General features: G+C 52.3%; 1 protein-coding gene across 2 annotated transcripts; it reads right to left on the bottom strand.

The window, feature by feature from the left end:
- Positions 1-784: 784 nt before the first annotated feature.
- LOC119103414 (innexin inx2) lies at positions 785-11,207 on the bottom strand. 2 transcript variants are annotated; one of them, XM_037226943.1, is made up of 4 exons: positions 11,053-11,207; positions 6,951-7,152; positions 4,550-4,729; positions 785-3,344 (listed from the first exon to the last, which is right to left on the bottom strand). In XM_037226943.1, exons 2-4 carry the CDS (start codon positions 7,072-7,074, stop codon positions 2,395-2,397), a joined length of 1,254 nt encoding a protein of 417 aa, XP_037082838.1. In that variant the 5' UTR covers positions 7,075-7,152; positions 11,053-11,207; the 3' UTR covers positions 785-2,394. The 2 variants fall into 2 exon arrangements, with proteins under 2 accessions (XP_037082838.1, XP_037082839.1); XM_037226944.1 differs by lacking the exon at positions 11,053-11,207 and adding an exon at positions 7,254-7,310.
- Positions 11,208-11,997: the final 790 nt, after the last annotated feature.

The raw sequence follows: 11,997 nt of genomic DNA, 5'->3' as shown, positions 1-11,997 counted from the left end.
CCGCTGCTTAGCCCGGAGCTGTAATCATGTTTACCACGGGCGCTTAGCCCGGAGCTGTGATTATATTTACCATGGCCGCTTAGCCCGAAGCTGTTATCATATTCACCATGGCCGCTTGGCCCGGAGCTGTAATCATATTCACCACGGCTGCTTTGCTCGGAGCTGTTATTATATTTACCATGGCCGCTTAGCCCGGGGCTGTAATCATATTCACCACGGCTGCTTAGCCCGGAGCTGTAATCATATTCACCACGACCGCTTAGCCCGGAGCTGTAATCATGTTCACCACGGTCGCTTAGCCCGGATCTGTGATTATATTTGCCATGGCTGCCTAGCCCGGAGCTGCGATTATATTTACCACGCCCGCTTAGCCCGGAGCTGTAATCATATTCACCACAGCCGCTTAGCCCGGAGCTGTAATTATATTCACCACTGCCGCTTAGCCCGGAGCTGTAATCATATTCACCCCGGCCGCTTAGCCCGGAGCTGTAATTATGTTCACCACGGCCGCTTAGCCCGGAGCTGTAATTATATTCACCACGGCCGCTTAGCCCGGAGCTGTAATCATATTCACCCGGCCGCTTAGCCCGGAGCTGTAATTATGTTCACCACGGCCGCTTAGCCCGGAGCTGTGATCATATTCAGCACGACCACCTGTCAGGAGCTGCCGAGTCCCAACGTCCCATGTTGGTCTCTTGTTGGTCGACTAACTGCTCCTTGGTAGTCGATCGGTCCGGCGCGAGGCTGTTGGTCTTCAGCTTTGCAATAAAATGGCTCACATGCGTGCTTCAAGCGCTATGTCTTTTATTACGATCACGTCTAACGTGGTATACAGAATAACATTGGGTGCTCCATGACGGTGGGGTCAGTTAACAACTTTAAGATCAGATAGTTCTCCTGCGATCAGTTGTTTAGGGCAACATCATCAGCATGTAGAACATCCATCGTTTCCAAATAGAAACTTAACTCGGCGAAGGACCCTCAACGAGGGAGCAATAGTTGCAGAATTACGCGTTAAAAATCACTCGCAACAAGCATTTTGCATATTTTGAACGGCGTTTGCATTGATTGGTTCGCATAGTATAGCGACCACCATTCGAAATTCTTCCATCCCTCTTTCGAGCGATGGTAAGCATCGACATAGCATGGCAATACCGACCGGCGATGTCCATTACAGCGACTAAGAGAACACACATTGTAACGATCATCACGTGCGTGGTCATGACAGTAATGAACACCACGCCATATGTGCTCATACTGATCCTTCATGATTGGCGACGGACACAGAGCGAATAATCCATCCACTAAAAAACATAAATACGCCAGCATCGTATACGCCTGTGAATTGCGCGTAGAATTCCGGGAAGACTGAGATAAACCCGTCATCAGTTCCAGCACCGCTAGGTGTCATAATCTGGCACAGCAAAGAATGACATTCGTAACGTACGTGCAAGAGATGCGGAAGATTGCAAAACTGCTTCTTTTAGCTCATGAATGCTGGGAGGTTGAGCCCATGGGCTTCTGATGTTTGCTATCCATGCGAGATTCAAACGGGTGATGTAGGATTGTCCCATTATTTGGAAGAACGTCAGCCTTCAGCCCCCCCCCCCCCCAATCCCCATGTAGTACCACGTGTACGGTTGTCGTGACTAACAAACACACACATACACTTACACACAGCTGAGTTGCACACAGCACACGTGAATGCAGCGACGTATTTTGCAAAAATCGCAGTGATAAACATACATCAAGCGGACATAAAATGACTAGTTGCGCACTGGTAATGGCGGAGTGAAACTCATCACTAAAATGAGATTTGGTGAGCATATGAGAAAAGGCGAAAATATCAGTAATTCATAGCACCACTAAGAAAGTGTTTGTATTCGGCTTCAAAGCATAACAGCCGGATACTGCCGTACACTTTTACTGTAACAAAAACGCTCACAGATATTCGTGATTCATTCACTGGGTCCCCTCGCGCCACAGCAATGGAACGGTTAGCTGGTCAGGACATACCATAAGCGTAGGATGTTCGCGGTGTCCATTAACCTTAAGCATGCGTGAATTAGTTCCATCTTCAATTCCTTGCGGTATGGCTTATATTAAGAAGTATCCAGGGAGAAACAGACGTGATGGGCACGCGCTCCTCCGCCTATGGTACATGCCTCCGATCAGTGGGCTTGTGAAGGTCAAGGGAACGTTGTCTGCCATCGTCCATCGTCAACAAGGCTTCCGCCATAAATTGACCCTAACCGTGATTTGGGCCGGTACAAATCTGGCGCGGTGCTCGACACACTGCAGCAGTTCTCGAGGTACGCTCAGTACTTGGCAAATCCAGAGCTGCTTCAACAGAACACAGATCGACTGCCGGGGCGCCCGCGTGCCGGCTCTGATTCACACGCCGCTCAAGTGAGAGGCCATGATGTCCATGGTGCTGGCGCTCTGGCCTCCGGGCTGAGGTGTTTTGGGCACCAGCGCGTCCGCTTCGCGATCTACCTGCGACGTGCCGCGCTGCACGTGACCAGGACCGCGCGGCAGCCCCTTCTGCTTCCTCACTACCCTTGCCAGCTGTGCCAAGAACATGCGGAACGCCGTGATGTCCAGATTTTTGGCGAGCAGACTCAGAAAGAAGAAGTCACCGATCTTGATGTTCTTGACCACGTCCTTGATGTCGGCCGTCTTCATTGTGTGCGCCCGCCGCTGGAACAGCGGCACACGGAACCGCTTCACGAACATCAGCGAGGTGCGGAAGACGAAGACGACCACGGTGATGATGCTGAGGATCACCAGCCAAAACCAGAGGAACAGGTACACCTTCTCGTTGAGGATGTTGAGCGCAAGCACGCAAATGGCGTCCAGTTTCTCGACAGTGCCCGAGACGCCGAAGGATTGGAACTCGCACTTTGTCAGCTTGGGGAACGTGTCGGTGAGCGGGCTCACTGACATGCTGCTCGAGTTGGAGAAGTACTGCACACAGCGCGGCCCGTACGACATGAACTCGCCGTTGATGAAGCGATTGATCAGGAACATGTTGAAGAACACGTTGACGATGTTGAGGAAGTCGCACAGCACGAAGCGCAGGTAGTAGCCGTCGTAAGACCCCAGCGTCTCGTTGACGTACACGGTGAGGTTGCCAATCCTCTTTTTCAGCGCTTCCTTGTCCATGGTCGGCAGGCGCATGTCATGAACGAGCGCGTGCACCCGGCCGTCCTCGTTGATCTCCCACATCCAGTGTGGCATGTAGAAGAGCACGCCCTGGAGGAACAACACGAACGGCACCCACTGGTAGTAGAGGTGGTACTTGCGCTCCTCGTCCCGCTGCTGCGTGCCCAAGCCGTGGTAGTCTGCAACATGGACAATGTCGCTCAGGGCATGGCGCCGATCCGCAGGTCGAGACGGCGCCCGCAGCTGGAGCCGGGTGCGAACGCGGACGGAGCTAGTCGGCGAGATGAACGTAATATTCATCGCTGACAGTATCAAGCTCAACCGGAAGTTCGTAATATTTTTATTCAAGTTGTGTGCAGACGACGTGCCTTGACGCGGTCGCAAACGAAATTCCCCAAATAAGAGTGAGTCAACGCATAATGTATGAATGGCCCTCGCTGTAAAAGCGATGCGTTCAGCTAAGACTACACAAAGACATGCTGCCCTTCGCGCGACACTCAAGATATTCACCATGGGCTTCTATTAAGTGTTAATGATGACGCATACCACGTACAAAATGGCGGTATTTATTGCGACACTCGCCGCGTCATTCATTGCGTCACTCGCTGCGTCACGTATTGCGTCACTCGCTGCGTAATTTATTGTGAGCAGCAAGGGAGCTCAGCGGCTTAAAACTGTCTTTGTTGGCACTCATGCCGTGCCGTGACCGTGTTCGGATATCACGAATGATGCGCAGAATTTATCCGTCTGGCAACTGGACTGATTCCTGATAGGTCAAATAGGTTCATACAATTTTCATGTAGGTAACTGTCATGCGCTATTTGTGATGACGCTAACAGCGTCAGTCATTGTCATTCATTGCGCCAGACACCTGTCTTACGATGTTCAGCGAGTGGGCGGTTTCTTCTAAATGGTGTTTCGCGGAATTATGATCCCAGTGGTTTGCCTTAAGGTGCACCGTCCATTATCGGCGCAGGAAGCAAAAACGTAAAAAGTGTTTACATGCGGCTGGGGGGGGGGGGGGGGCAGCATCGTCCACATTTCGTCGTCAATAACGCTCTACGACGCCCTCAGCTGCTGAGGCTATATGGCGTCGCCTGCCTCTCACCCTGGCAGGAAGTGCGGGCACCTCGGGGAATCGAACCCCGTATCTCTAGTTTCCCAGACGTATGGTAGTGAACTACGCGCGGGAGCAACCACATTCGAAGTCGTTTTTAGCATTACCGTAGGGTCAATGTCAAGCTTTCACTGAAAGTATAAGGGCCATGGCAACTCCCCCTACCTCGGTATTCCCGGCCTACAAGTGAGCCCAGTGTGCTGGTTTGTTGCAGGCGATACAACTCTCAACTTTATGCAGACACAACTGGACGTAGAGCATACGTACACATTTCAAACCCGATCCTCCTCGTGACGACAGGGTCCTTGTCAGGCAGCGTGAAAGTTCCGGAGATCCAGCAGTGTGTGTCCATCACTTCCTTGCTGATGTCCTTGCTCGCGCAGTCGGCGCAGAAGCAGTTGATGGGGTTGCCGATCAGACTGGTAGCCGTTGAGAGGATGGAGAAACCTGCGAACGCACAGCGATGTCAGGATGAGCTCAGAGATGTGCACGCATATTTGAGTTCATAGTGGGCCTCTGCGCTTCGGAGGCTGGAGAAAATCGAGCTATGGCCGACAGGTGGAGAGATAAGCACTCTTTGCGACCTTCGTGTTCTAAGCAATGATTGCAGTTGAGGATTTACAGTTAATCGGCACTAGGTACTAGTTCCAAAACAGAAACAACGCTTGCTGCGACCGACGTCGAGAAGACAGCTGGTAACTGAGCAAAGAGGATTGCCGTTCACAGGAACGAGGAAACGGACGCGCCTTAGCGCTGTACGGCAAAGAAAGTCCTCATGATGTCCTCGCAGTCCTTCCTCTTTGCTAATACTGGCGCCCGTGGCGGACGAGGACTTTGGGTTGATTTATCAATCCAGGAATGCAAATAATCGCCGACTACGTGAACCTGAAAGGATCGTACGCAAGCACAAAAGGCAGCACATGCTGTGCCGCTTGACCACATCCGAAAGCATCCGGTGCCAGAACTCACAATAACTTGGCAAATTCTGTTTCCCCGCCATGCCGTGACGCAACGGTGATCTTGAATCAGGTACTCAACCGTGCAAAGTAGTGCCAAACGATATGCGTCTATATGCCTTTGGGGCAAGTTGTGCGAAGCGGTCTCCCTGCCAGCGGTAGACGTAAACAAACACGACAGCCACGTCCTGACCTTCGCCATTGAGGTCAGGTATGCTGAAAATAGCGACAGGTCATTTGGCACCTGGCAGTCACCGACTAGGGCGAAACGAAGTGAACTGCTTGGTAAGCGAACACACTGTGGAAGTTTTACGGGAAACTGCCGCGACTGGAGGCTACCACGGGTATCGTCTGCACTGCTGTCAGGCGGTAGATGTGAGGTGATTATGGCCAGTGCTGCGGAGGATGTAGTGCTGCCCATCACAGCACGTTGTATTAGAAATTGTAACTGGATCACACAAAGTGTTATATGAGAACGTTACTTCATTCAATTGAAGTGTAAAACGCAGGTAGAATTGTTTACCCGATCAAGGCACAGCCGACATCATCCATGCTTTGGCCAAAAATTCGTCATGAAGGAATTTTTTTGATGAGCCATGATGTGTTGTGCTCGTCTTCGCCGCTGCTGACTAGATGGGACGTATCCCGTCGGCACGATAATTAATGTGCAAGGATTCGGTTAGATTGTGATTATTTACATAAAGCCATTCATGAATAGCGTACCATAGCATATCATGCACTGTATCACAACAACAATTTTGACGCGAAGTCAACTAAACGTACAGTTTTACCGCGAGTGGATAGGGCTAAAGTTGAACAAAAACGAACGGCACAAAAAGTCCTTCTCGGGTGTCTTGCTCAATAGTATGCAAGGATTTTAACGGACGAATTCCGCGAACATCGCTATTCCAAATGGATGCTTGAACCGTTTGGGATGCGTTCGAGAGAACTGGCTTTGCGGTCCAGTTCAAACGGACCGTACATAGATAAGTAGTGGAGTTCATATTACACCCGCCTTACGACAAACACCCGCGGAAGGCACATCACTGGCGAGCAGAAGGTAACAGATCGTGTCAGACAGCGAGCCACACTTCTTGTTCAAAGTCAACCCGCAATCCTATCGTTTATCTTTCAATGTTTTCCTGCAGGAGATTCGCTGAGCCTTTACAAAGGGCGTATTTACGAAGGTCGCACCTAAAAGCACAATGCAAGAGAGCACACCTGCATGAGTGGGACTTCCGTTTGCCTCGGTTTGAAGAGCTCCTGCCTCTACAAACCTTTCCAAGTGCCCGTCCACCATTATGAACCTGCGCTGAGTAAAGACACCACATCGACCGACCATGGGTTTAAGAACGCCACCATCTGACACTACTCTGGAGAACACGACTTGGAGTGCCGGCGGCCAGCGGCATGCGGAAGTAGTTGCAGTCAAGGAAAATTACAGACTCGCTCAACGTGTTTGAAACATGCTGCAAGTCCCCGAAATCCTCTCCAATCTTAGAGCGTCACCATCACAAACTTTACCCTAAGTTAGTGTCATATTAATGAGCTTTCACACAAATTACAACCAATGCACTTTTCATTCCATTCGTTCACCACACATCCAGTGGTTTGACTCGCTCGGCTGGTCACACCCACGCAGTCGTGGCACTGGCACTACCGCGGGCCTGGGCCAGGCGAACGCAGGGACCTCATGCCCGTGTGCAACTCACCGAGGAAGAGGAATGTGGTCAGCCGATAGTGCAGCTGGAACACCTTGCTGTCGATGTTCACCTGGCCGGGCATCTTGCCCTTGATGGTCATGGCGACATCGCCCAGAAGGCTGGTGATGGCCATCTTGGCTGGCTGGCTCGCCTTTCGACGTCGGCCTCAAGCGTCCGCGCGCGCTCCGACTGCTTCGCTTCGCAGTAGCTCCTGAAGCGTAGACTACCGGTCACTAACACCACAACACAGCACCTGCCGGCTCCGTCGCGCGCTGATCACTGCATGCGGGTCGCCACCGACTGCGATCCCACCTGCGTCATGTGTGACGCTCCCATGGGCGTCGCCCACGAGCGCCGATCGATCGGCCGCGTCGGCCTCGTCGGCGCCGACGCAGTGCGAGCGCGCGCGGCGCCGGCACGACGCTCCGACGCCGATGCGTCGGCGTCGCAGGTGAGTCACGGATGAGGTGGGTTCGGTGCGCGCCGCCCACCAGCGCACCGGCCGAGCCAAGGCTTTTTACGTCCTAGGTCCTCACCTGCATGTCGTGGTGTTTATTCTGGCTGGGGATTTCGGGATGACTGCTCTCGAATGGCTGGTCTTTGACAAAGGTGGTGTGTGGGTATTTGCCGGACATGCCCGTGGTTCCCAAGATATTTAGCCGGAAACCGGTTCCTGGTTTCAGGTTCTGGAACTGCGTTTGCTCCAGAAATCAGTCTCGCATCAAAACCGGGAACCCAGCCAGAACAGGCGGATTTGAGTGGATACAGAGGTGGATCTTTCCGAGGAAATTAGCGAACACCAGTAGCCAGCCTGACACTCGGCAGGGAGATCCAGTATGAGCCAAGATCCGCCCTGGAACTGGGCTAGAGATCCTTCAAGAACCAAGATCAATGCTACGATTATATTGAGGGATCCAGCAAAAGCCATGTTCATTGTGGGGAAGTGCCCAGGAAAACAGCAAGCATCTAGATTTTCCGGAACTCCTGTCAAACACCAACGTGCCTACAATCTTTAAACTCTTCCTAGATCTAGGAATTCGGTGCCAGAATGTAGCAGAACAAAATGTAGCCAAGGAAACCATGACTGAATGGCAATGTTTGTGAAACATAATCAACTATGGTATATTATGCAGTTAGCACACTTTTTGTGTAGATGATCAGAACACAAATACACAAACACAAAACCAGTGAAATTATGCAAAACGTGTAGCGTGCAGCCTCTTAGGTCAATGCTGAGGTCCTGAAATCCAAAATTTTGACTGGAGACAGCGATTATAACTAGGAGCACGACACTGCAGGCTGTAACTCATGTCAGAACCGCGGGCGATTGGTATGCCAGCTACCTAAACAGTACGCCAAGAGCGTACGCAAATCAGGGAGCGTAACGAAACCGTCCATTTTCGTGTGTCACGTGGTACGAGATCAAAATGCCGAGAACGGCAGTGGCGGCGGGCAGTAACAACTATTAGATCTTATTGAGCACTTCAGGCAATATATTATTAGGGTATGCGACACAGACAAAGACCAAAAGACTCGATAAACCGCATTGAAGATGTAAAATTATGCAGCGATCAAAACCCAGCCCGATCGGGAAAGCATACCTGCGTGGTCAATTTCGTAACGTTCATTTAGAGAGGACTTCCCGGAACTGCTTACTTCAGGCTATGGGTTTCGCTCCTGTTTATACCAGGTTTCTTCCATTTCAGACTTGTATCGAATTAGGTCCGTATAAGATGATGCTAGCGTACAAGGGCTCTTGGTACCCTATCCTTTGCGAACCGAACACATTGGAAAGAGGCATGGGTTCGTGTTTATCTCCCTGGTCGAAGCTTGCGGCAATGCCACAATCGGTTGCAATTTTATCATGCTCACATCGTGAAAGGAAGCTAAATACAATATTGGGCTCATTTTTGCAACATTTCAGCATTTCGGCACCACCACCAGCGAACCGTAAGAAGCTGAAAACAAGTTGGCACCTGGTTGGTGCCGCAGCGGCGCGTCTACGATAATAACGCGGGCGTGACGCGTCTAGTTTCGTTTGGCCAATCATGTTACAGATTGCCTTCGCTATTGTAGATACGATGGCTGCTCAGAATTCGACACAAGGATGTGGTCTGAACAGACAAGCACACCAATGAGATGATAGGCAATGTAAAGTGCAGATGGGTATTCGTTTCATGAACTGAAACGGATGTGTTACAGAAATGATCCATGTTATGCTTTACTTCCGACAAAATTTGCTATGCTGGCACATAATTGCCAGACAATAACACGGGGCAATGACCTGATATATCAACGTATCAAGTAAAATTAGAGAACCGGAGTGGGATATTTGTGAGTGACACATACGTGAGTGAGTCTCTGAAAACAAGGAATTCGGGTATTGTGTCTTCAAAGACACGGTTTGAATCAGGAAACACAGTCTGGTGTTTGTAAAAGAGCCGATAGGAACTAGCAGTCAGGGGCTGGTAGTTGTAAAATGACCGATAGGGACCAGAAGCCGGGGTCTCGTACTTGTAAAGCGAGCAAACAAACGGAACCAGAAACCAGTACCTGGTGTTTGCAAAGGAACGCGTGGGAACCGGAAGCTGGTCAACGAATCTCGCAAACCGCAAGCGAATGAGGACCAGGGGGCAGGAGCTGGCGTTCACGAAAGAACTGGTGGGAATCAGCATCCAGGGTCTCCGTTTTCTTGAAAGATCCGGTGGGAGCCAGAATCGAACACCGGGACCCAGGTGCATGTCTGGAGTGCGTGACTCGAGACTAGCGTGAGGTCATCGTTGTCGTGTCGACAGAATGGCTAATCAGGCGCACGTGTGCCAGCGCTGATTCAGCTGTAATTAGCTTATCATGTTGTACCGTCGTGACGTTGAATCAATTTAAGTCCCGGTGTCTTTGAAGGGTCACGACTCATGCCAGCATTTCGTACATATGTTTGGCGAATTGCTCCAATCACAACTGGTGTACTGCGATGCAGCGCAACAGATGCAGCGAAGACGGGCTAGCGCCACCCGCCGGCAGCAACAGGAGTTAGGATCAGGCGCTCGTCGGTGCAACATCGATGCGATACGTTTGAAACGTCATCACCTGAGACGACCCTCTTCCCAATCCTCGGAGTTGCTGAGGACTGGGCACCGAGACCTCCACACACGTTTTCATCATTTCCTCCACCTTTCGGTTTGCCCATTCGCTTACGTCATGCCTGGAAGATTTGCAGAACACTTTTTTTTTGCAAAAAGCGTTGGTGTTTGCTTTTTATTGGCAGCCACCAAAGAAAACTTTCCGACCTATCGTACGAAATTATTATAGAATAACAGGCGAGAGGAATGAACGAAAGGAATGCGCTGGACTAGAGACTAGACTAGACTAGACTAGACTGCACTGGATAAGAATGACCAGACGGCTAGTTTTGCTAACTCAGTTTTTCAAGGTTTAGTGTGATGAGTAACCTAGGATGACCCTAGCTGACTTAACGTCGCTCGTAAAACATTTATTTTGCGCCAAATCAGATTCAGACCAGGATCGTACGTGTATCGATGAAACAAATGTGTTTCCATGTTCCAGAAGATGAACGTTTTCACCATGTGTTCAGAGTATTACGTAAGGTTCGCTCGGCCTGGAAGGTCACCGGTTGACCCAAGGGGTCAAGACTCGACATGGCAAGAGTTATGAGGTGCCAGGCTGCCGCTGGTTTGGTTGGTGCCACGAGCGAGAGCCTGCCTACCAACCACTCTTAAAGAGCCCTCGTCCAGCGAGATTGAACAACTGACACATTTTCTTAAGAGGTGCGCCCAGCGGTCGTGCGGCGATTTGTTGACCTGTGATGAGTGATGTCACAGCACCCACGTCATGAGCGTATAATGACCGAGCATATTGCGCCCGCCGAGGCCGAACCGCCGCCACATTGTTCACTTTTGATCCGCGCACGCAGCACCGCTCGCTGCAGCAGACGACGGCCGCCCTCGCCTGCCCTGCGTGACGGCGGCGCCTCCTCCACGGCCGTGGCCTCGGCGCGTGCGGTCGGAACCGTCTGTTGGGCGCCGGACGTGCGCGCCGCGGGGCAGCAGACGCCCAGAAAAACTGGGTCACCGTCGCCGGATACGACACTCACCCGTCGCCCCGTGAATAGGCGTGCGTCGCTCCTGAAGCGGCTGCCAAATCGGCGGTGTGACTTCCGCGCTAGGGTATCGGGACTTTCACGCCGGCGTAACGACCCGCACGTCCTGAACCGCTGCCACTCGCGTCGCGCTCGACGGCTTAACGCACAGAAGGCACGGGTGCGGCGGCTGCTCGCGAACTGACGTGGCCGTCGACCCATGGGTCTCCCAGGGCGCTGGCAGCTGGCGCGGGCAGCCTGCCCACTGTGCCCAGGTGTGTTGATCCGAGGCGCCAGGAATAGATCATTCAGTGGGGCGCGTGACGGCCGCCCCTGACACTGCCAGTGACCTGAGCGCTCCGGCAGGTCCCTGACCTCTGACACTGGCAGTGACTTGAGCGTCCCGGCAGGTCCCTCACCGCCGACACTGACAGTGGTCTGAGCGTCCCGGCAAGTCCCTCACCGCCGACACTGACAGTGGTCTGAACGCCCCGGCAAGTCCGTCACCGCCGACACTGACAGTGGTCTGAACGCCCCGGCAAGTCCCTCACCGCCGACACTGACAGTGGTCTGAACGTCCCGGCAAGTCCGTCACCGCCGACACTGACAGCGGTCTGAGCGTCCCGGCAAGTCCCTCACCGCCGACACTGACAGTGACCTGAGCGTCCCGGCAGGTCCCTCACCGCCGACACTGACAGTGGTCTGAGCGTCCCGGCAAGTTCCTCACCGCCGGCACTGACAGTGGTCTGAGTGTCCTGGCAAGTTCCTCACCGCCGGCACTGACAGTGGTCTGAGTGTCCTGGCAGGTCCCTCACTGCCGACACTAGCAGTGGCTTAAGCGTCCCGAAAAGTCCTTCGCCTCCGACACTGCCAGTTACCTGGGCGCCCCGACAAATCCCTCACTGCCGACACTGGCCGGCAGCAAACTCTGCATGAATTATGATAATGTTCGTTTTTCTT

This window comes from Pollicipes pollicipes, unplaced genomic scaffold, assembly GCF_011947565.3.
Source record: "Pollicipes pollicipes isolate AB1234 unplaced genomic scaffold, Ppol_2.1 Scaffold_5724;HRSCAF=6776_pilon_pilon_pilon, whole genome shotgun sequence".
In the NCBI taxonomy this organism is placed as follows: Eukaryota; Metazoa; Arthropoda; class Thecostraca; order Pollicipedomorpha; family Pollicipedidae; genus Pollicipes; species Pollicipes pollicipes.
The sequence above is the reverse complement of the archived record's forward strand: the minus strand, read 5'-3'. Positions and strand labels throughout refer to the sequence as shown.